A 26,234-nucleotide genomic window follows, 5' to 3' on the forward strand; every position below is an offset into this window, starting at 1 on the left:
AACCTGCACATCCCTGGGCACTACGGGGACAATTTAGCACGGCCAATCCACCCTAACCTGCACATCCCTGGACACTACGGGGACAATTTAGCACGGCCATTCCACCCTAACCTGCACATCCCTGGGCACTATGGGACAATTTAGCACGGCCAATCCACCCTAACCTGCACATCCCTGGGCACTACGGGACAATTTAGCACGGCCAATCCACCCTAACCTGCACATCCCTGGGCACTACGGGGACAATTTAGCACGGCCATTCCACCCTAACCCGCATATCCCTGGGCACTATGGGACAATTTAGCATGGCCAATCCACCCTAACCTGCACATCCCTGGGCACTACGGGGACAATTTAGCACGGCCAATCCCACCCTAACCTGCACATCCCTGGGCTCTACGGGACAATTTAGCACGGCCAATCCACCCTAACCTGCACATCCCTGGGCACTATGGGACAATTTAGCACGGCCAATCCACCCTAACCTGCACATCCCTGGGCACTATGGGACAATTTAGCACGGCCAATCCACCCTAACCTGCATATCCCTGGGCACTCCGGGACAATTTAGCACGGCCAATCCACCCTAACCAGCACATCCCTGGGCACTGCGGGGACAATTTAGCACGGCCAATCCACCCTAACCTGCACATCCCTGGGCACTACGGGGACAATTTAGCACGGCCAATCCACCCTAACCCGGACATCCCTGGGCACGACGGGACAATTTAGCACGGCCAATCCACCCTAACCCGGACATCCCTGGGCACTACGGGACAATTTAGCACGGCCAATCCACCCTAACCTGCACATCCCTGGGCACTACGGGGACAATTTAGCACGGCCAATCCAACGTAACCCGCACATCCCTGGGCACTACGGGACAATTTAGCACGGCCAATCCACCCTAACCTGCACATCCCTGGGCACTACGGGGACAATTTAGTACGGCCAATCCACCCTAACCCGCACATCCCTGGGCACTACGGGACAATTTAGCACGGCCAATCCACCCTAACCTGCACATCCCTGGGCACTACGGGACAATTTAGCACGGCCGGTTCACCCTAACCTGCACATCCCTGGGCACTACGGGGACAATTTAGCACGGCCAATCCACCCTAACCTGTACATCCCTGGGCACTACGGGGACAATTTAGCACGGCCAATCCACCCTAACCTGCACATCCCTGGGCACTACGGGGACAATTTAGCACGGCCATTCCACCCGAACCCGCACATCCCTGGGCACTACGGGACAATTTAGCACGGCCAATCCCACCCTAACCTGCACATCCCTGGGCACTACGGGACAATTTAGCACTGCCAATCCACCCTAACCTGCACATCCCTGGGCACTACGGGACAATTTAGCACGGCCAATCCATCCTAACCTGCACATCCCTTGGCACTACAGGGACAATTTAGCACGGCCAATCCACCCTAACCTGCACATCCCTGGGCACTACGGGGACAATTTAGCACGGCCAATCCACCCTAACCTGCACATCCCTGGGCACTACGGGGACAATTTAGCACGGCCAATCCACCCTAACCTGCACATCCCTGGGCACTACGGGGACAATTTAGCACGGCCAATCCACCCTAACCTGCACATCCCTGGACACTACGGGGACAATTTAGCACGGCCAATCCACCCTAACCTGCACATCCCTGGGCACGACAGGAGAATTTAGCACGGCCAATCCACCCTAACCCAATTTAGCACGGCCAATCCACCCTAACCTGTACATCCCTGGGCACTACGGGGACAATTTAGCACGGCCAATCCACCCTAACCTGCACATCCCTGGGCACTACGGGGACAATTTAGCACGGCCAATCCACCCTAACCTGTACATTCCTGGGCACTACGGGGACAATTTAGCACGGCCAACCCACCCTAACCTGCACATCCCTGGGCACAACGGGACAATTTAGCACGGCCAATCCACCCTAACCTGCACATCCCTGGGCACTACGGGACAATTTAGCACGGCCAATCCACCCTAACCTGCACATCCCTGGGCACTACGGGTAATTTAGCACGGCCAATCACACCCTAACCTGCACATCCCTGGGCACGACAGGAGAATTTAGCACGGCCAATGCACCCTAACCTGTACATCCCTGAGCACTACGGGGACAATTTAGCACGGCCAATCCACCCTAACCTGCACATCCCTGGGCACTGCGGGGACAATTTAGCACGGCCAATGCACCCTAACCTGCACATCCCTGGGCACTACGGGGACAATTTAGCACGGCCAATCCACCCTAACCTGCACATCCCTGGGCACTACGGGGACAATTTAGCACGGCCAATCCACCCTAACCAGCACATTCCTGGGCACTGCGGGGACAATTTAGCACGGCCAATCCACCCTAACCCGCACATCCCTGGGCACTACGGGGACAATTTAGCATGGCCAATCCATCCTAACCTGCACATCCCTGGGCACTACGGGACAATTTAGCACAGCCAATCCACCCTAACCTGCACATCCCTGGGCACTATGGGACAATTTAGCATGGCCAATCCACCCTAACCTGCACATCCCTCGGCACTACGGGGACAATTTAGCACGGCCAATCCACCCTAACCTACACATCCCTGGGCACTACGGGACAATTTAGCACAGCCAATCCACCCTAACCTGCACATCCCTGGGCACTATGGGACAATTTAGCACGGCCAATCCACCCTAACCTGCACATCCCTGGGCACTACGGGGACAATTTAGCACGGCCAATCCATCCTAACCTGCACATCCCTGGGCACTACGGGACAATTTAGCACGGCCAATCCACCCGAACCGGCACATCCCTGGACACTACGGGGACAATTTAGCACGGCCAATCCATCCTAACCTGCACATCCCTGGGCACTACGGGACAATTTAGCACAGCCAATCCACCCTAACCTGCACATCCCTGGGCACTATGGGACAATTTAGCATGGCCAATCCACCCTAACCTGCACATCCCTGGGCACTACGGGGACAATTTAGCACGGCCAATCCACCCTAACCTGTACATCCCTGGGCACTACGGGGACAATTTAGCACGACCAACCCACCCTAACCTGCACATCCCTGGGCACTACGGGACAATTTAGCACGGCCAATCCACCCTAACCTGTACATCCCTGGGCACTACGGGGACAATTTAGCACGGCCAATCCACCCTAACCAGCACATTCCTGGGCACTACGGGACAATTTAGCACGGCCAATCCACCCAAACCAGCACATTCCTGGGCACTACGGGACAAATTAGCACGGCCAATCCAACCTAACCAGCACATTCCTGGGCACTACGGGACAATTTAGCACAGCCAATCCACCCTAAACTGCACATCCCTGGGCACTACGGGGACAATTTAGCACGGCCAATCCACCCTAACCTGCACATCCCTGGGCACTACGGGGACAATTTAGCACGGCCAATCCACCCTAACCTGCACATCCCTGGGCACTACGGGGACAATTTAGCATGGCCAACCCACCCTAACCTGCACATCCCTGGGCACTATGGGACAATTTAGCACGGCCAATCCACCCTAACCCGCACATCCCTGGGCACTATGGGACAATTTAGCACGGCCAATCCACCCTAACCTGTACATCCCTGGGCACTACGGGGACAATTTAGCACGGCCAATCCACCCTAACCCGCACATCCCTGGGCACTACGGGGACAATTTAGCACGGCCATTCCACCCTAACCCGCACATCCCTGGGCACTATGGGACAATTTAGCATGGCCAATCCACCCTAACCTGCACATCCCTGGGCTCTACGGGACAATTTAGCACGGCCAATCCACCCTAACCTTCACATCCCTGGGCACTATGGGACAATTTAGCACGGCCAATCCACCCTAACCTGCATATCCCTGGGCACTACGGGACAATTTAGCACGGCCAATCCACCCTAACCAGCACATCCCTGGGCACTGCGGGGACAATTTAGCACGGCCAATCCACCCTAACCTGCACATCCCTGGGCACTACGGGACAATTTAGCACGGCCAATCCACCCTAACCAGCACATCCCTGGGCACTACGGGGACAATTTAGCACGGCCATTCCACCCTAACCCGCACATCCCTGGGCACTATGGGACAATTTAGCATGGCCAATCCACCCTAACCTGCACATCCCTGGGCACTACGGGGACAATTTAGCACGGCCAATCCCACCCTAACCTGCACATCCCTGGGCTCTACGGGACAATTTAGCACGGCCAATCCACCCTAACCTGCACATCCCTGGGCACTATGGGACAATTTAGCACGGCCAATCCACCCTAACCTGCACATCCCTGGGCACTATGGGACAATTTAGCACGGCCAATCCACCCTAACCTGCATATCCCTGGGCACTACGGGACAATTTAGCACGGCCAATCCACCCTAACCAGCACATCCCTGGGCACTGCGGGGACAATTTAGCACGGCCAATCCACCCTAACCTGCACATCCCTGGGCACTACGGGGACAATTTAGCACGGCCAATCCACCCTAACCCGGACATCCCTGGGCACTACGGGACAATTTAGCACGGCCAATCCACCCTAACCTGCACATCCCTGGGCACTACGGGGACAATTTAGCACGGCCAATCCAATGTAACCCGCACATCCCTGGGCACTACGGGACAATTTAGCACGGCCAATCCACCCTAACCTGCACATCCCTGGGCACTACGGGGACAATTTAGTACGGCCAATCCACCCTAACCCGCACATCCCTGGGCACTACGAGACAATTTAGCACGGCCAATCCCACCCTAACCTGCACATCCCTGGGCACTACGGGACAATTTAGCACGGCCAATCCACCCTAACCTGCACATCCCTGGGCACTACGGGGACAATTTAGCACGGCCAATCCACCCTAACCTGTACATCCCTGGGCACTACGGGGACAATTTAGCACGGCCATTCCACCCGAACCCGCACATCCCTGGGCACTACGGGACAATTTAGCACGGTAATCCCACCCTAACCTGCACATCCCTGGGCACTACGGGACAATTTAGCACTGCCAATCCACCCTAACCTGCACATCCCTGGGCACTGCGGGGACAATTTAGCACGGCCAATCCACCCTAACCTGCACATCACTGGGCACTACGGGGACAATTTAGCATGGCCAATCCACCCTAACCTGTACATCCCTGGGCACTACGGGGACAATTTAGCACGACCAACCCACCCTAACCTGCACATCCCTGGGCACTACGGGGACAATTTAGCACGGCCAATCCACCCTAACCAGCACATTCCTGGGCACTACGGGACAATTTAGCACGGCCAATCCACCCAAACCAGCACATTCCTGGGCACTACGGGACAAATTAGCACGGCCAATCCACCCTAACCAGCACATTCCTGGGCACTACGGGACAATTTAGCACAGCCAATCCACCCTAAACTGCACATCCCTGGGCACTACGGGGACAATTTAGCACGGCCAATCCACCCTAACCTGCACATCCCTGGGCACTACGGGGACAATTTAGCACGGCCAATCCACCCTAACCTGCACATCCCTGGGCACTACGGGGACAATTTAGCATGGCCATTCCACCCTAACCTGTACATCCCTGGGCACTACGGGGACAATTTAGCACGGCCAATCCACCCTAACCCGCACATCCCTGGGCACTATGGGACAATTTAGCACGGCCAATCCCACCCTAACCTGTACATCCCTGGGCACTACGGGGACAATTTAGCACGGCCAATCCCACCCTAACCTGTACATCCCTGGGCACTACGGGGACAATTTAGCACGGCCAATCCACCCTAACCTGCACATCCCTGGACACTACGGGGACAATTTAGCACGGCCATTCCACCCTAACCTGCACATCCCTGGGCACTATGGGACAATTTAGCACGGCCAATCCACCCTAACCTGCACATCCCTGGGCACTACGGGACAATTTAGCACGGCCAATCCACCCTAACCTGCACATCCCTGGGCACTACGGGGACAATTTAGCACGGCCATTCCACCCTAACCCGCACATCCCTGGGCACTATGGGACAATTTAGCATGGCCAATCCACCCTAACCTGCACATCCCTGGGCACTACGGGGACAATTTAGCACGGCCAATCCCACCCTAACCTGCACATCCCTGGGCTCTACGGGACAATTTAGCACGGCCAATCCACCCTAACCTGCACATCCCTGGGCACTATGGGACAATTTAGCACGGCCAATCCACCCTAACCTGCACATCCCTGGGCACTATGGGACAATTTAGCACGGCCAATCCACCCTAACCTGCATATCCCTGGGCACTACGGGACAATTTAGCACGGCCAATCCACCCTAACCAGCACATCCCTAGGCACTGCAGGGACAATTTAGCACGGCCAATCCACCCTAACCTGCACATCCCTGGGCACTACGGGGACAATTTAGCACGGCCAATCCACCCTAACCCGGACATCCCTGGGCACTACGGGACAATTTAGCACGGCCAATCCACCCTAACCTGCACATCCCTGGGCACTACGGGGACAATTTAGCACGGCCAATCCAACGTAACCCGCACATCCCTGGGCACTACGGGACAATTTAGCACGGCCAATCCACCCTAACCTGCACATCCCTGGGCACTACGGGGACAATTTAGTACGGCCAATCCACCCTAACCCGCACATCCCTGGGCACTACGAGACAATTTAGCACGGCCAATCCCACCCTAACCTGCACATCCCTGGGCACTACGGGACAATTTAGCACGGCCAATCCACCCTAACCTGCACATCCCTGGGCACTACGGGGACAATTTAGCACGGCCAATCCACCCTAACCTGTACATCCCTGGGCACTACGGGGACAATTTAGCACGGCCATTCCACCCGAACCCGCACATCCCTGGGCACTACGGGACAATTTAGCACGGTAATCCCACCCTAACCTGCACATCCCTGGGCACTACGGGACAATTTAGCACTGCCAATCCACCCTAACCTGCACATCCCTGGGCACTGCGGGGACAATTTAGCACGGCCAATCCACCCTAACCTGCACATCACTGGGCACTACGGGGACAATTTAGCACGGCCAATCCACCCTAACCTGCACATCACTGGGCACTACGGGGACAATTTAGCACGGCCAATCCACCCTAACCTGCACATCCCTGGGCACTACGGGACAATTTAGCACGGCCAATCCACCCTAACCTGCACATCCCTGGGCACTATGGGACAATTGAGCACGGCCAATCCACCCTAACCTGCACATCCCTGGGCACTACGGGGACAATTTAGCACGACCAACCCACCCTAACCTGCACATCCCTGGGCACTACGGGACAATTTAGCACGACCAATCCACCCTAACCTGCACATCCCTGGGCACTACGGGACAATTTAGCACGGCCAGTCCACCCTAACCAGCACATCCCTGGGCACTGCGGGGACAATTTAGCACGGCCAATCCACCCTAACCTGCACATCCCTGGGCACTACAGGGACAATTTAGCACGGCCAATCCACCCTAACCTGCACATCCCTGGGTACTATGGGACAATTTAGCACGACCAATCCACCCTAACCTGCACATCCCTGGGCACCACGGGACAATTTAGCACGGCCAATCCACCCTAACCTGCACATCCCTGGGCACTACGGGGACAATTTAGCACGGCCAGTCCACCCTAACCTGCACATCCCTGGGCACTACGGGGACAATTTAGCACGGCCAGTCCACCCTAACCTGCACATCCCTGGGCACTACGGGACAATTTAGCACGGCCAATCCACCCTAACCCGCACATCCCTGGGCACTACGGGGACAATTTAGCACGGCCAATCCACCCTAACCTGCACATCCCTGGGCACTAGGGGGACAATTTAGCACGGCCAATCCACCCTAACCTGCACATCCCTGGGCTCTACGGGACAATTTAGCACGGCCAACCCACCCTAACCTGCACATCCCTGGGCACTGTGGGAGAATTTAGCACCGCCAATCCACCCTAACCTGCACATCCCTGGGCACTGCGGGGACAATTTAGCACGGCCAATCCACCCTAACCTGCACATCCCTGGGCTCTACGGGACAATTTAGCACGGCCAACCCACCCTAACCTGCACATCCCTGGGCACTGTGGGAGAATTTAGCACGGCCAATCCACCCTAACCTGCACATCCCTGGGCTCTACGGGGACAATTTAGCACGGCCAATCCACCCTAACCTGCATATCCCTGGGCACTACGGGACAATTTAGCACGGCCAATCCACCCTAACCTGCACATCCCTGGGCACTACGGGGATAATTTAGCACGGCCAATCCACCCTAACCTGTTCATCCCTGGGCACTACGGGGACAATTTAGCACGGCCAATCTACCCTAACCTGCACATCCCTGGGCACTACGGGACAATTTAGCACGGCCAATCCACCCTAACCTGCACATCCCTGGGCACTACGGGGATAATTTAGCACGGCCAATCCACCCTAACCTGCACATCCCTGGGCACTACGGGACAATTTAGCACGGCCAATCCCACCCTAACCTGCACATCCCTGGGCACTGCGGGGCAATTTAGCACGGCCAATCCACCCTAACCTGCACATCCCTGGGCACTAGGGGACAATTTAGCACGGCCAATCCACCCTAACCTGCACATCCCTGGGCACTATGGGGACAATTTAGCATGGCCAATCCACCCTAACCTGCACATCCCTGGGCACTACGGGGACAATTTAGCACGGCCAATCCACCCTAACCTGCACATCCCTGGGCACTAGGGGACAATTTAGCACGGCCAATCCCACCCTAACCTGCACATCCCTGGGCACTACGGGGACAATTTAGCACGGCCAATCCACCCTAACCTGCACATCCCTGGGCACTACGGGGACAATTTAGCACGGCCAATCCACCCTAACCTGCACATCCCTGGGCACTACGGGACAATTTAGCACGGCCAATCCACCCTAACCTGCACATCTCTGGGCACTACGGGGACAATTTAGCACAGCCAATCAACCCTAACCTGCACATCCCTGGGCACTACGGGACAATTTAGCACGGCCAATCCACCCTAACCTGCACATCCCTGGGCACAACGGGACAATTTAGCACAGCCAATCCACCCTAACCTGCACATCCCTGGGCACTATGGGGACAATTTAGCACAGCCAATCCACCCTAACCTGCACATCCCTGGGCACTACGGGACAATTTAGCACGGCCAATCCACCCTAACCTGCACATCCCTGGGCACTATGGGACAATTTAGCACGGCCAATCCACCCTAACCTGCACATCCCTGGGCACCATGGGGACAATTTAGCACGGCCAGTCCACCCTAACCTGCACATCCCTGGGTACTACGGGGACAATTTAGCACGGCCAATCCACCCTAACCTGCACATCCCTGGGCACTACGGGGACAATTTAGCACGGCCAATCCACCCTAACCCGCACATCCCTGGGTACTACGGGGACAATTTAGCACGGCCAATCCACCCTAACCTGCACATCCCTGGGCACTACGGGACAATTTAGCACGGCCAATCCACCCTAACCCGCACATCCCTGGGCACTAGGGGGACAATTTAGCACGGCCAATCCACCCTAACCTGCACATCCCTGGGCACTACAGGGACAATTTAGCACGGCCAATCCACCCTAACCTGTACATCCCTGGGCACTGCGGGACAATTTAGCACGGCCAAACCACCCTAACCTGCACATCCCTGGGCTCTACGGGACAATTTAGCACGGCCAACCCACCCTAACCTGCACATCCCTGGGCACTGTGGGAGAATTTAGCACGGCCAATCCACCCTAACCTGCACATCCCTGGGCACTACGGGACAATTTAGCACGGCCAATCCACCCTAACCTGCACATCCCTGGGCACTGTGGGAGAATTTAGCACGGCCAATCCACCCTAACCTGCACATCCCTGGGCACTGTGGGAGAATTTAGCACGGCCAATCCACCCTAACCTGCACATCCCTGGGCTCTACGGGGACAATTTAGCACGGCCAATCCACCCTAACCTGCACATCCCTGGGCACTACGGGACAATTTAGCACGGCCAATCCACCCTAACCTGCACATCCCTGGGCACTACGGGGATAATTTAGCACGGCCAATCCACCCTAACCTGCACATCCCTGGGCACTACGGGGACAATTTAGCACGGCCAATCCACCCTAACCTGCACATCCCTGGGCAATACGGGACAATTTAGCACGGCCAACCCACCCTAACCTGCACATCCCTGGGCACTACGGGGATAATTTAGCACGGCCAATCCACCCTAACCTGTACATCCCTGGGCACTACGGCGACAATTTAGCACGGCCAATCCACCCTAACCTGCACATCCCTGGGCACTGCGGGGACAATTTAGCACGGCCAATCCACCCTAACCTGCACATCCCTGGGCACTACGGGACAATTTAGCACGGCCAATCCACCCTAACCTGCACATCCCTGGGCACTAGAGGACAATTTAGCACGGCCAATCCCACCCTAACCTGCACATCCCTGGGCACTACGGGGACAATTTAGCACGGCCAATCCCACCTTAACCTGCACATCCCTGGGCACTACGGGGACAATTTAGCACGGCCAATCCACCCTAACCTGCACATCCCTGGGCACTAGGGGACAATTTAGCACGGCCGATCCCACCCTAACCTGCACATCCCTAGGCACTACGGGGACAATTTAGCACGGCCAATCCACCCTAACCTGCACATCCCTGGGCACTATGGGGACAATTTAGCACGGCCAATCCACCCTAACCTGCACATCCCTGGGCACTACGGGACAATTTAGCACGGCCAATCCACCCTAACCTGCACATCCCTGGGCACTACGGGGACAATTTAGCACGGCCAATCCACCCTAACCTGCACATCCCTGGGCACTACGGGGACAATTTAGCACGGCCAATCCACCCTAACCTGCACATCCCTGGGCACTACGGGGACAATTTAGCACGGCCAATCCACCCTAACGTGCACATCCCTGGGCACTACGGGGACAATTTAGCACGGCCAATCCACCCTAACCTGCACATCCCTGGGCACTACGGGGACAATTTAGCACGGCCAATCCACCCTAACCTGCACATCTTTGGGTTGTGGGAGGAAACCCACGCAGATACAGGGGAGAGTGTGCAAACTCCACACAGACAGTCGCCCCGAGGGGGGGGGTCGAACCTGGGTCCCTGGCACCGTGAGGCAGCGCTGCTAACCACTGAGACCCCCACATTTTTTTTTTAACTGGCCCTCGACAACAGCCCTAATACAGCAACAGTAACTGACACACAGTTCATTAAAACAAACGCAGTAATTTGCAATGAATTCATTGCATGCGACCAAAAGTTTTCCTGGATCCAAGTTTGCTTGTGGTCGGGCTTCCCTCCCTTTCCACTCTCAGCCAGTGGCATCTCCCAATTTCCTCTCCCGTGCTGAGCTCCCCTGGAAGACGTCCCCTTGAGACCAGCCACCCCTTTGCAAACTGGCTGTCCATCCACCGACAGTCCCTGGCCCCTTTGCTCTGCACATTCACTGACCAGCTCCCCCTCCCTCCCTCCCCACAACCGGCCACCATCTGCAAATCCATTCCTCCCCCCCCCCACCAACACACACGTAGCCGGAGGAAACCCGCGCACACACACACACACGGGGGGGGGGGGGAAAGGGGACCGAGAACGTCGGTGTGGGGTTTGCACAGTCACCCGAGGTGGGGAACGAGAGGACGGCCTGAGTGAGGGGGAGGGGACTTGTTCCTGGAGTCGGAGGGGGTAGGGGAGGTCCTTAATGAACACTCTGACTCGGTATTCGCCAGAGAGAGGGACCTTGGCCGTCCTGAGTCCAGCGTGACACACTCGAACAGGTTGGTGTTACGAACGAGGATGTGCTGAAAGGTTTGAGCATCACGAGGATCGATAAGCCCCCAGGGCCAGACGGGATATACCCAAGGGTTACAAGGGGCAGCGAGGAGGAAATGGCTGTCACGAGGGGGTGTCATTTTAAGGGGATTGGAGGGAGGAGAGTCAGACACATTCGGGACATTTAAGCGATGGATGAAAGGGATGGAGGTTGGTCTGATCTTAGAGGGGGCCAGCACAACATCGAGGGCCGAAGGGCCTGTGCTATGCTGTACTGTTCTATGATCTTAATGGCTGATGATAAACTGAAGTACTCTCTCTCTCTGTCTCTCTCTCTGTCTCTCTCTCTCCCTCACTCTCTCTCTCTCTCTATCTCTCTCCCTCTCTATCTCTCTCCCTCTCTCTCTCCCTCTCTCTCTCTCCCTCTCTCCCTCTCCCTCTCCCGCTCTCTCTCTCTCCCTCTCTCTCTCTCTCTCCCTCTCTCTCCCTCTCTCTCTCCCTCTGTCTCTCTCTCTCCCTCTCCCTCTCTTCCCCCCCCCAGTGTTGATGCTGGGAGTGAACCATTGGCTGAAGCTGGATCTGAGCTTGGTTCCAGTGAGGACAGACCAGGCAGCAGCAGGTAATCAACTGTACAGGGAGCTTTACTCTGTATCTAACCCCCTGTCCCTGGGAGTGGGGGACAGTGTAGAGGGAGCTTTACTCTGTATCTAAACCCCTGTCCCTGGGAGTGGGGGACAGTGTAGAGGGAACTTTACTCTGTATCTAACCCCCTGTCCCTGGGAGTGGGGGGACGGTGTAGAGGGAGCTTTACTCTGTATCTAACTCCCTGTCCCTGGGAGTGGGGGGACAGTGAAGAGGGAGCTTTACTCTGTATCTAACCCCCTGTCCCTGGGAGTGGGGGACGGTGTAGAGGCAGCTTTACTCTGTATCTAACCCCCTGTCCCTGGGAGTGGGGGAGACAGTGTAGAGGAAGCTTTACTCTGTATCTAACCCCCTGTCCCTGGGAGTGGGGGACAGTGAAGAGAGAGCTTTACTCTGTATCTAACCCCCTGTCCCTGGGTGTGGGAGACAGTGTAGAGGGAGCTTTACTTTGTATCTAACTCCCTGTCCCTGGGAGTGGGGGACAGTGAAGAGGGAGCTTTACTCTGTATCTAACCCCCTGTCCATGGGAGTGGGAGACTGTGTAGAGGGAGCTATACTCTGTATCTAACCCCCTGTCCCTGGGAGTGGGAGACTGTGTAGAGGGAGCTATACTCTGTATCTAACCCCCTGTCCATGGGAGTGGGAGACTGTGTAGAGGGAGCTATACTCTGTATCTAACCCCCTGCCCCTGGGAGTGGTGGACAGTGTAGAGGGAGCATTACTCTGTATCTAACCCCCTGTCCCTGGGAGTGGGGGATGGTGTAGAGGAAGCTTTACTCTGTATCTAACCCCCTGTCCCTGGGAGTGGTGGACAGTGTAGAGGGAGCATTACTCTGTATCTAACCCCCTGTCCCTGGGGGAGGGGGACAGTGTAGAGAAAGCTTTACTCTGTACCTAACCCACTGTCCCTGTGAGTGGGGGACGGTGTAGAGGGAGCTTTACTCTGTATCTAACCCCCTGTCCCTGGGGGAGGGGGACAGTGTAGAGAAAGCTTTACTCTGTACCTAACCCACTGTCCCTGGGAGTGGGGGACAGTGTAGAGGGAGCTTTACTCTGTATCTAACCCATTGTCCTGGGAGTGGGGGACAGTGTAGAGGGAGCTTTACTCTGTATCTAACCCCCTGTCCCTGGGAGTGGGGTACCGTGTAGAGGGAGCTTTCCCCGTCTCTAACACCCCTGTCCCTCGGAGTGGGGGACAGTGTAGAGGGAGCATTACTCTGTCTCTAACCCCTTGTCTCTGGGAGTGGGGGATGGTGTAGAGGGAGCTTTACTCTGTATCTAACCCCCTGTCCATGGGAGTGGGGTACAGTGTAGAGGGAGCTTTCCCCTGTCTCTAACCCCCTGCCCCTGGGAGTGGGGGACGGTGTAGAGAGAGCTTTACTCTGTATCTAACCCCCTGCCCCTGGGAGTGGGGGACGGTGTAGAGGAAGCTTTACTCTGTATCTAACCCCCTGTCCCTGGGAGTGGGGGACAGTGTAGAGGGAGCTTTACTCTGTATCTAACCCCCTGTCCCTGGGAGTGGGGGACGGTGTAGAGGGAGCTTTCCCTTGTCTCTAACCCCCTGTCCCTGGGAGTGGGGGACGGTGTAGAGGGAGCTTTCCCCTGTCTCTAACCCCCTGTCCCTGGGAGTGGGGGACGGTGTAGAGGGAGCTTTCCCCTGTCTCTAACCCCCTGTCCCTGGGAGTGGGGGACGGTGTAGAGGGAGCTTTCCCCTGTCTCTAACACCCCTGTCCCTGGGAGTGGGGGACGGTGTAGAGGGAGCTTTCCCTTGTCTCTAACCCCCTGTCCCTGGGAGTGGGGGACGGTGTAGAGGGAGCTTTTCCCTGTCTCTAATCCCCTGTCCCTGGGAGTGGGGGACGGTGTAGAGGAAGCTTTCCCCTGTCGCTAACCCCCTGTCCCTGGGAGTGGGGGAGGGTGTAGAGGGAGCTTTCCCCTGTCTCTAACCCCCTGTCCCTGGGAGTGGGGGATGGTGTAGAGGGAGCTTTCCCCTGTCTCTAACCCCCTGTCCCTGGGAGTGGGGGACGGTGTAGAGGGAGCTTTCCCCTGTCTCTAATCCCCTGTCCCTGGGAGTGGGGGAGGGTGTAGAGGGAGCTTTCCCCTGTCTCTAACCCCCTGTCCCTGGGAGTGGGGGACGGTGTAGAGGGAGCTTTCCCCTGTCTCTAACCCCCTGTCCCTGGGAGTGGGGGACGGTGTAGAGGGAGCTTTACTCTGTATCTAACCCCCTGTCCCTGGGAGTGGGGGACAGTGTAGAGGGAGCTTTACTCTGTATCTAACCCCCTGTCCCTGGGAGTGGGGGAGGGTGTAGAGGGAGCTTTCCCCTGTCTCTAACCCCCTGTCCCTGGGAGTGGGGGACGGTGTAGAGGGAGCTTTCCCCTGTCTCTAACCCCCTGTCCCTGGGAGTGGGGGACGGTGTAGAGGGAGCTTTCCCCTGTCTCTAACCCCCTGTCCCTGGGAGTGGGGGACGGTGTAGAGGGAGCTTTCCCCTGTCTCTAACCCCCTGTCCCTGGGAGTGGGGGACGGTGTAGAGGGAGCTTTCCCCTGTCTCTAACCCCCTGTCCCTGGGAGTGGGGGACGGTGTAGAGGGAGCTTTCCCCTGTCTCTAACACCCCTGTCCCTGGGAGTGGGGGACGGTGTAGAGGGAGCTTTCCCTTGTCTCTAACCCCCTGTCCCTGGGAGTGGGCGACGGTGTAGAGGGAGCTTTCCCCTGTCTCTAACCCCCTGTCCCTGGGAGTGGGGGAGGGTGTAGAGGGAGCTTTCCCCTGTCTCTAACCCCCTGTCCCTGGGAGTGGGGGATGGTGTAGAGGGAGCTTTCCCCTGTCTCTAACCCCCTGTCCCTGGGAGTGGGGGACGGTGTAGAGGGAGCTTTCCCTTGTCTCTAACCCCCTGTCCCTGGGAGTGGGCGACGGTGTAGAGGGAGCTTTCCCCTGTCTCTAACACCCCTGTCCCTGGGAGTGGGGGACGGTGTAGAGGGAGCTTTCCCTTGTCTCTAACCCCCTGTCCCTGGGAGTGGGGGACGGTGTAGAGGGAGCTTTTCCCTGTCTCTAATCCCCTGTCCCTGGGAGTGGGGGACGGTGTAGAGGAAGCTTTCCCCTGTCGCTAACCCCCTGTCCCTGGGAGTGGGGGAGGGTGTAGAGGGAGCTTTCCCCTGTCTCTAACCCCCTGTCCCTGGGAGTGGGGGATGGTGTAGAGGGAGCTTTCCCCTGTCTCTAACCCCCTGTCCCTGGGAGTGGGGGACGGTGTAGAGGGAGCTTTCCCCTGTCTCTAATCCCCTGTCCCTGGGAGTGGGGGAGGGTGTAGAGGGAGCTTTCCCCTGTCTCTAACCCCCTGTCCCTGGGAGTGGGGGACGGTGTAGAGGGAGCTTTCCCCTGTCTCTAACCCCCTGTCCCTGGGAGTGGGGGACGGTGTAGAGGGAGCTTTACTCTGTATCTAACCCCCTGTCCCTGGGAGTGGGGGACAGTGTAGAGGGAGCTTTACTCTGTATCTAACCCCCTGTCCCTGGGAGTGGGGGAGGGTGTAGAGGGAGCTTTCCCCTGTCTCTAACCCCCTGTCCCTGGGAGTGGGGGACGGTGTAGAGGGAGCTTTCCCCTGTCTCTAACCCCCTGTCCCTGGGAGTGGGGGACGGTGTAGAGGGAGCTTTCCCCTGTCTCTAACCCCCTGTCCCTGGGAGTGGGGGACGGTGTAGAGGGAGCTTTCCCCTGTCTCTAACCCCCTGTCCCTGGGAGTGGGGGACGGTGTAGAGGGAGCTTTCCCCTGTCTCTAACCCCCTGTCCCTGGGAGTGGGGGACGGTGTAGAGGGAGCTTTCCCCTGTCTCTAACACCCCTGTCCCTGGGAGTGGGGGACGGTGTAGAGGGAGCTTTCCCTTGTCTCTAACCCCATGTCCCTGGGAGTGGGGGACGGTGTAGAGGGAGCTTTCCCCTGTCTCTAACCCCCTGTCCCTGGGAGTGGGGGACGGTGTAGAGAGAGCTTTCCCCTGTCTCTAACCCCCTGTCCCTGGGAGTGGGGGACGGTGTAGAGGGAGCTTTCCCCTGTCTCTAACCCCCTGCCCCTGGGAGTGGGGGACGGTGTAGAGGGAGCTTTCCCCTGTCTCTAACCCCATGTCCCTGGGAGTGGGGGACGGTGTAGAGGGAGCTTTACTCTGTATCTAACCCCCTGTCCCTGGGAGTGGGGGACGGTGTAGAGGGAGCTTTCCCCTGTCTCTAACCCCATGTCCCTGGGAGTGGGGGACGGTGTAGAGGGAGCTTTCCCCTGTCTCTAACCCCCTGTCCCTGGGAGTGGGGGACGGTGTAGAGGGAGCTTTACTCTGTATCTAACCCCCTGTCCCTGGGAGTGGGGGACGGTGTAGAGGGAGCTTTCCCCTGTCTCTAACCCCATGTCCCTGGGAGTGGGGGACGGTGTAGAGGGAGCTTTCCCCTGTCTCTAAACCCCTGTCCCTGGGAGTGGGGGACGGTGTAGAGGGAGCTTTACTCTGTATCTAACCCCCTGTCCCTGGGAGTGGGGGACGGTGTAGAGGGAGCTTTCCCCTGTCTCTAACACCCCTGTCCCTGGGAGTGGGGGACGGTGTAGAGGGAGCTTTCCCCTGTCTCTAACCCCCTGTCCCTGGGAGTGGGGGACGGTGTAGAGGGAGCTTTCCCCTGTCTCTAACACCCCTGTCCCTGGGAGTGGGGGACGGTGTAGAGGGAGCTTTCCCTTGTCTCTAACCCCCTGTCCCTGGGAGTGGGGGACGGTGTAGAGGAAGCTTTACTCTGTATCTAACCCCCTGTCCCTGGGAGTGGGGGACGGTGTAGAGGAAGCTTTACTCTGTATCTAACCCCCCTGTCCCTGGGAGTGGGGGACGGTGTAGAGGGAGCTTTACTCTGTATCTAACCCCCTGTCCCTGGGAGTGGGGGACGGTGTAGAGGGAGCTTTCCCTTGTCTCTAACCCCCTGTCCCTGGGAGTGGGGGACGGTGTAGAGGGAGCTTTCCCCTGTCTCTAACCCCCTGTCCCTGGGAGTGGGGGACGGTGTAGAGGGAGCTTTCCCCTGTCTCTAACCCCCTGTCCCTGGGAGTGGGGGACGGTGTAGAGGGAGCTTTCCCCTGTCTCTAACACCCCTGTCCCTGGGAGTGGGGGACGGTGTAGAGGGAGCTTTCCCTTGTCTCTAACCCCCTGTCCCTGGGAGTGGGGGACGGTGTAGAGGGAGCTTTTCCCTGTCTCTAATCCCCTGTCCCTGGGAGTGGGGGACGGTGTAGAGGAAGCTTTCCCCTGTCGCTAACCCCCTGTCCCTGGGAGTGGGGGACAGTGTAGAGGGAGCTTTACTCTGTATCTAACCCCCTGTCCCTGGGAGTGGGGGAGGGTGTAGAGGGAGCTTTCCCCTGTCTCTAACCCCCTGTCCCTGGGAGTGGGGGACGGTGTAGAGGGAGCTTTCCCCTGTCTCTAACCCCCTGTCCCTGGGAGTGGGGGACGGTGTAGAGGGAGCTTTCCCCTGTCTCTAACCCCCTGTCCCTGGGAGTGGGGGACGGTGTAGAGGGAGCTTTCCCCTGTCTCTAACCCCCTGTCCCTGGGAGTGGGGGACGGTGTAGAGGGAGCTTTCCCCTGTCTCTAACCCCCTGTCCCTGGGAGTGGGGGACGGTGTAGAGGGAGCTTTCCCCTGTCTCTAACACCCCTGTCCCTGGGAGTGGGGGACGGTGTAGAGGGAGCTTTCCCTTGTCTCTAACCCCCTGTCCCTGGGAGTGGGCGACGGTGTAGAGGGAGCTTTCCCCTGTCTCTAACCCCCTGTCCCTGGGAGTGGGGGACGGTGTAGAGAGAGCTTTCCCCTGTCTCTAACCCCCTGTCCCTGGGAGTGGGGGACGGTGTAGAGGGAGCTTTCCCCTGTCTCTAACCCCCTGCCCCTGGGAGTGGGGGATGGTGTAGAGGGAGCTTTCCCCTGTCTCTAACCCCATGTCCCTGGGAGTGGGGGACGGTGTAGAGAGAGCTTTCCCCTGTCTCTAACCCCCTGCCCCTGGGAGTGGGGGACGGTGTAGAGGGAGCTTTCCCCTGTCTCTAACCCCATGTCCCTGGGAGTGGGGGACGGTGTAGAGGGAGCTTTCCCCTGTCTCTAACCCCCTGTCCCTGGGAGTGGGGGACGGTGTAGAGGGAGCTTTACTCTGTATCTAACCCCCTGTCCCTGGGAGTGGGGGACGGTGTAGAGGGAGCTTTCCCCTGTCTCTAACCCCATGTCCCTGGGAGTGGGGGACGGTGTAGAGGGAGCTTTCCCCTGTCTCTAACCCCCTGTCCCTGGGAGTGGGGGACGGTGTAGAGGGAGCTTTACTCTGTATCTAACCCCCTGTCCCTGGGAGTGGGGGACGGTGTAGAGGGAGCTTTCCCCTGTCTCTAACACCCCTGTCCCTGGGAGTGGGGGACGGTGTAGAGGGAGCTTTCCCCTGTCTCTAACCCCCTGTCCCTGGGAGTGGGGGACGGTGTAGAGGGAGCTTTCCCCTGTCTCTAACACCCCTGTCCCTGGGAGTGGGGGACGGTGTAGAGGGAGCTTTCCCTTGTCTCTAACCCCCTGTCCCTGGGAGTGGGGGACGGTGTAGAGGGAGCTTTCCCCTGTCTCTAACCCCCTGTCCCTGGGAGTGGGGGACGGTGTAGAGAGAGCTTTCCCCTGTCTCTAACCCCCTGTCCCTGGGAGTGGGGGACGGTGTAGAGGGAGCTTTCCCCTGTCTCTAACCCCCTGCCCCTGGGAGTGGGGGACGGTGTAGAGAGAGCTTTCCCCTGTCTCTAACCCCCTGCCCCTGGGAGTGGGGGACGGTGTAGAGGGAGCTTTCCCCTGTCTCTAACCCCATGTCCCTGGGAGTGGGGGACGGTGTAGAGAGAGCTTTCCCCTGTCTCTAACCCCCTGCCCCTGGGAGTGGGGGACGGTGTAGAGGGAGCTTTCCCCTGTCTCTAACCCCATGTCCCTGGGAGTGGGGGACGGTGTAGAGGGAGCTTTCCCCTGTCTCTAACCCCCTGTCCCTGGGAGTGGGGGACGGTGTAGAGGGAGCTTTACTCTGTATCTAACCCCCTGTCCCTGGGAGTGGGGGACGGTGTAGAGAGAGCTTTCCCCTGTCTCTAACCCCCTGTCCCTGGGAGTGGGGGACGGTGTAGAGGGAGCTTTCCCCTGTCTCTAACCCCCTGCCCCTGGGAGTGGGGGATGGTGTAGAGGGAGCTTTCCCCTGTCTCTAACCCCATGTCCCTGGGAGTGGGGGACGGTGTAGAGAGAGCTTTCCCCTGTCTCTAACCCCCTGCCCCTGGGAGTGGGGGACGGTGTAGAGGGAGCTTTCCCCTGTCTCTAACCCCATGTCCCTGGGAGTGGGGGACGGTGTAGAGGGAGCTTTCCCCTGTCTCTAACCCCCTGTCCCTGGGAGTGGGGGACGGTGTAGAGGGAGCTTTACTCTGTATCTAACCCCCTGTCCCTGGGAGTGGGGGACGGTGTAGAGGGAGCTTTCCCCTGTCTCTAACCCCATGTCCCTGGGAGTGGGGGACGGTGTAGAGGGAGCTTTCCCCTGTCTCTAACCCCCTGTCCCTGGGAGTGGGGGACGGTGTAGAGGGAGCTTTACTCTGTATCTAACCCCCTGTCCCTGGGAGTGGGGGACGGTGTAGAGGGAGCTTTCCCCTGTCTCTAACCCCCTGTCCCTGGGAGTGGGGGACGGTGTAGAGGGAGCTTTCCCCTGTCTCTAACACCCCTGTCCCTGGGAGTGGGGGACGGTGTAGAGGGAGCTTTCCCTTGTCTCTAACCCCCTGTCCCTGGGAGTGGGGGACGGTGTAGAGGGAGCTTTCCCCTGTCTCTAACCCCCTGTCCCTGGGAGTGGGGGACGGTGTAGAGAGAGCTTTCCCCTGTCTCTAACCCCCTGTCCCTGGGAGTGGGGGACGGTGTAGAGGGAGCTTTCCCCTGTCTCTAACCCCCTGCCCCTGGGAGTGGGGGACGGTGTAGAGAGAGCTTTCCCCTGTCTCTAACCCCCTGCCCCTGGGAGTGGGGGACGGTGTAGAGGGAGCTTTCCCCTGTCTCTAACCCCATGTCCCTGGGAGTGGGGGACGGTGTAGAGAGAGCTTTCCCCTGTCTCTAACCCCCTGCCCCTGGGAGTGGGGGACGGTGTAGAGGGAGCTTTCCCCTGTCTCTAACCCCATGTCCCTGGGAGTGGGGGACGGTGTAGAGGGAGCTTTCCCCTGTCTCTAACCCCCTGTCCCTGGGAGTGGGGGACGGTGTAGAGGGAGCTTTACTCTGTATCTAACCCCCTGTCCCTGGGAGTGGGGGAGGGTGTAGAGGGAGCTTTCCCCTGTCTCTAACCCCCTGTCCCTGGGAGTGGGGGAGGGTGTAGAGGGAGCTTTCCCCTGTCTCTAACCCCCTGCCGTGCTGTGATTAGAGTTGCGTCGCTGAGTGACTCGGAGAGCGAGCCCGTCCCGAGGAAACGAAGCGGGAGCAGCCCGATCAGGAGGAGGTTTCCCGACGGTGCTGTGCGGATCCCAGTTTTCCAGCCGAGTGCCCCTAGGCCGCTGCCGTGTCGGAGCCCGGCCCTGGAGGAGAGGTGAGACGCCGGGGTGGGTGGGGGTCGCGGGTGCCCGTGCTGGAGGGGCCCAACTGTTACTGCTGTTGTTCTCTCCCCTCCCCGTGTGTTGTAACGGGCACCGTGCCCACCCCCCCCCCACGTTAGGGAGTCGGACCCTGAACGAACAGCCTGTATCATTCCCAGTCGGGATGGTGAGGAGTCGGGGGGTGGGGTGGGGTGAGGTTCTCAGAGGGGAACCTGCAGGGGCTGGTGCCTGCTTCCCCTCGTCCTTCCGGGGTTGGGGGGAGGGGTGGGGGGTAGGGAAGGTGCTGTCGGAGGGGAGTCTCTGCAGTGCGTCCAATCGAGGGTACACACTGCTGCCCCTCTGTGTCGGTGCTACAGTGAGGGCAGGAGCGAGCGATGAAGGTTGGCTGGTCAGTTCTCTGAGTGTGTGTGTCAGTGTTTAATTTCGAGAGTGTCAGTGTGTTTCAGTGTTAGTGTGTATATGTGTGTGTGAGTATGTGTGTGTGTGTGTGGGTGTATGTGTGTGTGGGTGTATGTGTGTGAGAGAGTGTGTGGGTGTATGTGTGGGTGTGAGTGTATGTGTGTGAGTGAATGTATGTGTATGTATGTGTGTATGTAAGTGTGGGTGAGTGTGTGTGTGAGTGTATGTGTATGTGTGTGTGAATGTGAGCATATGTGTGTGTGTGTGACTGTGTGTGAGTGTGAGCGTGTGTGAGTGTGAGCACGTGTGTATGTATGTGTGTGAGTGTGACTGTGTGTATGTATGTGTGAGTGTGAGCGTGTGTGAGTGAGCGTGTGTGAGTGAGCGTGTGTGAGTGTGAGCGTGTGTGTGTATGTGAGCGCGTGTGTGTGCGTGAGCGTGTGTGTGTGCATGAGTGTGTGTGAGTATGTGTGAGTGAGCGTGTGTGTGTGTGTGAGCGAGTGTGTGTGTGTGTGTGTGTAAGTGTATGTGTGTGAGCGAGTGTGTGTGAGCGAGTGTGTGTGTGAGCGTGTGTGAGTGTGAGCACATGTGTATGTATGTGTGTGTGTGACTGTGTATGTGTGTAAGTGAGTGTGAGCGTGTGTGTGTGTGAGTGAGCGTGTGTGAGTGAGCGTGTGTGAGTGTGAGCGTGTGTGTGTATGTGAGCGTGTGTGTGTATGTGAGCGTGTGTGTACGTGAGCGTGTGTGTGCATGAGTGTGTGTGAGTATGTGTGTGAGCGTGAGCGAGTGTGTGTGTGAGCGAGTGTGTGTGTGTGTGTGAGCGTGTGTGTGTGCGTGTGAGTGTGAGTGAGCGTGAGTGTGTGTGTGTGGGTGTGTGTCCGCCCCCTGGCGGGTGGTCTGTCCCTCTCTCTTGGCCATCACTTGGTGATCTCTCTGACAGACTCAGCCTGGCTGCTGGGATCCAGGAGCGGAGGAATACCCTCGACCTATACCAGCTGACCCACAGCCCCAAGCCGGTGCGGACAGCCGCTGGGGCGGCCGGGAAACTGGATCGGCAGCATTCCGAGAGGCCGATAGCCGAGCTCAACAAGGTGGGTCTGCTGGCCTTGCCCTTCAGGCCCTTGCCCTGGAGTTCTGCCCTGAACCCGAAGCATTTGGGCTTATTGATCTGGTGCTGCCCAGTTGCAGAAGGGCAGCTAAACCCGTGGAGCTGTGTGTTTTTCTGGAGCTGATTGTGTGCAACCCATAGGTGCCCTCGCTGTGGCAACACCTTGGCCAACCACAATCTCGCCACCCCTCGGTGCAGCGTAAATTGTTGCGATGTGGCACTCTTGCAAATTGTCCTGATGTGTGCCAAAAGCTGCATCGTGGTAGTTATTGAAAGCCGAGCTCCTGACAGGCTGAGCGAGGCGTCACCGACTGGGCCCAGTATTTATCGCCCAGTCCCACTGCAGTTCCCCTCCCTTCCACTGGATTCTGTCCCTGAAGGGACAGCCGATTATCATTCCCAGTCGGGGTGCTGTTGGTCTCTGAGGAGAACTTGCAGGAGCTGGGGATCACCCCCCCCCCCCCCCGCCCAACGTCTGCTGCCAGGGGTGGATTGTCGGAGGAGCCTCACTGCAGTCCGTCCACGGTACACACTGCTGCCCCTCTGCGTCGGTGTTGGAGCTCAGCCGGGCATTCCTAATGAGACCAGCTACCTCATGGGTGGGAGCGTTGGATCTTAGCCGAGCATTCCTAATGAGCCCAGCTACCTCGGTGGGGGGGGGGGGAGTGCGAGGGAGTGTTGGAGCTCAGCCGGGCATTCCTAATGAGCCCAGCTACCTCGGTGGGGGGGGGGAGTGCGAGGGAGTGTTGGAGCTCAGCCGGGCATTCCTAATGAGCCCAGCTACCTCGGAGGGGAGGGGGTGCGAGGGAGTGTTGGAGCTCAGCCGGGCATTCCTCATGAGCCCAGCTACCTCGGAGGGGAGGGGGTGCGAGGGAGTGTTGGAGCTCAGCCTGGCATTCCTAATTAGCCCAGCTACCTCGGAGGGGAGGGGGTGCGAGGGAGTGTTGGAGCTCAGCCTGGCATTCCTAATGAGCCCAGCTACCTCGGAGGGGAGGGGGTGCGAGGGAGTGTTGGAGCTCAGCCTGGCATTCCTAATGAGCCCAGCTACCTCGGAGGGGAGGGGGTGCGAGGGAGTGTTGGAGCTCAGCCTGGCATTCCTCATGAGCCCAGCTACCTCATGGGTGGGAGTGTTGGAGCTCAGCCGAGCATTCCTAATGAGCTCAGCTACCCGTCCAGGGCAAGTGGGGTGTATTCCCTCACCCTCCTGACTCGTGCCTTGTCGATGGTGGGGGGACAGGGCTTTGTGGGGGCAGATTCAGGACCCCACAGTCCTGAGCCAGGCAGAGGAGGGGGGAGTTAGTCACCGCTGTGTCTCTCTCATCCCCACCCCCAGGACATGGTGAGGAACATGGACTCGGTCTTTCGTGAACTCCTGCAGTCCAGGCGTCACAAGTCGAGCTCGGAGGAGGTTCAGGATCCCAGGAAAGCGGAAACTCCGGTGTCCCAGGGCACGGAGCTGCGCAGGAGCAGCAGTGGGGCTTTAGACAGGCCACCCATTAAACAGGGACCCCCCTCCAAGCAAGGCATGAAGGCCAGAGCAGCCGCACTGTTCAAACCCTCAGGCGGGGGCACAGCAGACGGCACCCCCTAGGTAACTGGAGACCCTGGGGCTGGGGTGGGTGGGGGGTAGCTGACAGACCGAGCCCCCCCCCCGCCCCGGGGCTGGGGGGAGGGATCGGGAGGGGGGGTCAGCAAACTCACTCCCTCACATCACACGCCGGCTCGCGGTGAGACAGCATCGAAGCACGCGGGCCAAATGTCCCATCGCCACGCACTCAGCATCCTCGCAACTTCCTGCCCTCGGTCCTCAGCACGCGGTGCCCTCGCTCACTGTCCCTCACTTGTTTACTCACTCCCTCCCTCACCCTCCCTCCTGCTCAGTCCCCCTCTCACTCGCCCACAGACACTCGCTCACTCCCACTCACTGACACCCTCTCACTTCCTCACACTCAGACCCTGATATACCCCACACCCCTCACTGTAACACACTGATATACCCCACACCCCTCACTGTAACACCCTGATATACCCCACACCCCTCACTGTAACACACTGATATACCCCACACCCCTCACTGTAACACCCTGATATACCCCACACCCCTCACTGTAACACACAGATATACCCACACACCCCTCACTGTAACACACTGATATACCACACACCCCTCACTGTAACACCCTGATATACCCCACACCCCTCACTGTAACACACTGATATACCCCACACCCCTCACTGTAACACCCTGATATACCCCACACCCCTCACTGTAACACACTGATATACCCCACACCCCTCACTGTAACACACTGATGTACCCCACACCCCTCACTGTAACACACTGATATACCCCACACCCCTCACTGTAACACCCTGATATACCCCACACCCCTCACTGTAACACACTGATATACCCCACACCCCTCACTGTAACACACTGATATACCCCACACCCCTCACTGTAACACCCTGATATACCCCACACCCCTCACTGTAACACACTGATATACCCCACACCCCTCACTGTAACACCCTGATATACCCCACACCCCTCACTGTAACACACTGATATACCCCACACCCCTCACTGTAACACCCTGATATACCCCACACCCCTCACTGTAACACACTGATATACCCCACACCCCTCACTGTAACACACTGATATACCCCACACCCCTCACTGTAACACCCTGATATACCCCACACCCCTCACTGTAACACACTGATATACCCCACACCCCTCACAGTAACACCCTGATATACCCCACACCCCTCACTGTAACACACTGATATACCCCACTCCCCTCACTGTAACACACTGATATACCCCACACCCCTCACTGTAACACCCTGATATACCCCACACCCCTCACTGTAACACACTGACATATCCCACACCCCTCACTGTAACACACTGATATACCCCACACCCCTCACTGTAACACACTGATATACCCCACACCCCTCACTGTAACACCCTGATATACCCCACACCCCTCACTGTAACACACTGATATACCCCACACCCCTCACTGTAACACACTGATATACCCCACACCCCTCACTGTAACACACTGATATACCCCACACCCCTCACTGTAACACACTGATATACCCCACACCCCTCACTGTAACACCCTGCTATACCCCACACCCCTCACTGTAACACACTGATATACCGCACACCCCTCACTGTAACACACTGATATACCCCACACCCCTCACTGTAACACCCTGATATACCCCACACCCCTCACTGTAACACCCTGATATACCCCACACCCCTCACTGTAACACACTGATATACCCCACACCCCTCACTGTAACACACTGATATACCCCACACCCCTCACTGTAACACTCTGATATACCCCACACCTCTCACTGTAACACTCTGATATACCCCACACCCTTCACTGTAACACACTGACATACCCCACACCCCTCACTGTAACACCCTGATATACCCCACACCCCTCACTGTAACACACTGATTACCCCATACCCCTCACTGTAACACACTGATATACCCCACACCCCTCACTGTAACACACTGATATACCCCACACTCCTCACTGTAACACACTGATATACCCCACACCCCTCACTGTAACACACTGATATACCCCACACCCCCCACTGTAACACACTGATTACCCCATACC

At 58.0% G+C, this 26,234-nt stretch overlaps 1 protein-coding gene across 1 annotated transcript in view; it reads left to right on the forward strand.

Moving 5' to 3' along the window:
• Window positions 1-24,678, forward strand: part of LOC122546180 (uncharacterized) — a 71,183-nt gene extending 46,505 nt beyond the window's left edge. The window contains exons 3-6 of the mRNA XM_087985228.1: window positions 12,434-12,511; window positions 20,891-21,052; window positions 22,399-22,549; window positions 23,900-24,678. Of these exons, the coding sequence (XP_087841354.1) occupies window positions 12,434-12,511; window positions 20,891-21,052; window positions 22,399-22,549; window positions 23,900-24,157 (649 nt within the window). The 3' untranslated portion in view covers window positions 24,158-24,678. The remainder of the gene's footprint in view (window positions 1-12,433; window positions 12,512-20,890; window positions 21,053-22,398; window positions 22,550-23,899) is intronic.
• Window positions 24,679-26,234: the final 1,556 nt, after the last annotated feature.

This window comes from Chiloscyllium plagiosum, unplaced genomic scaffold, assembly GCF_037043375.1.
Source record: "Chiloscyllium plagiosum isolate Xiang-an unplaced genomic scaffold, Cpla_swu_hap1 HiC_scaffold_51, whole genome shotgun sequence".
In the NCBI taxonomy this organism is placed as follows: Eukaryota; Metazoa; Chordata; class Chondrichthyes; order Orectolobiformes; family Hemiscylliidae; genus Chiloscyllium; species Chiloscyllium plagiosum.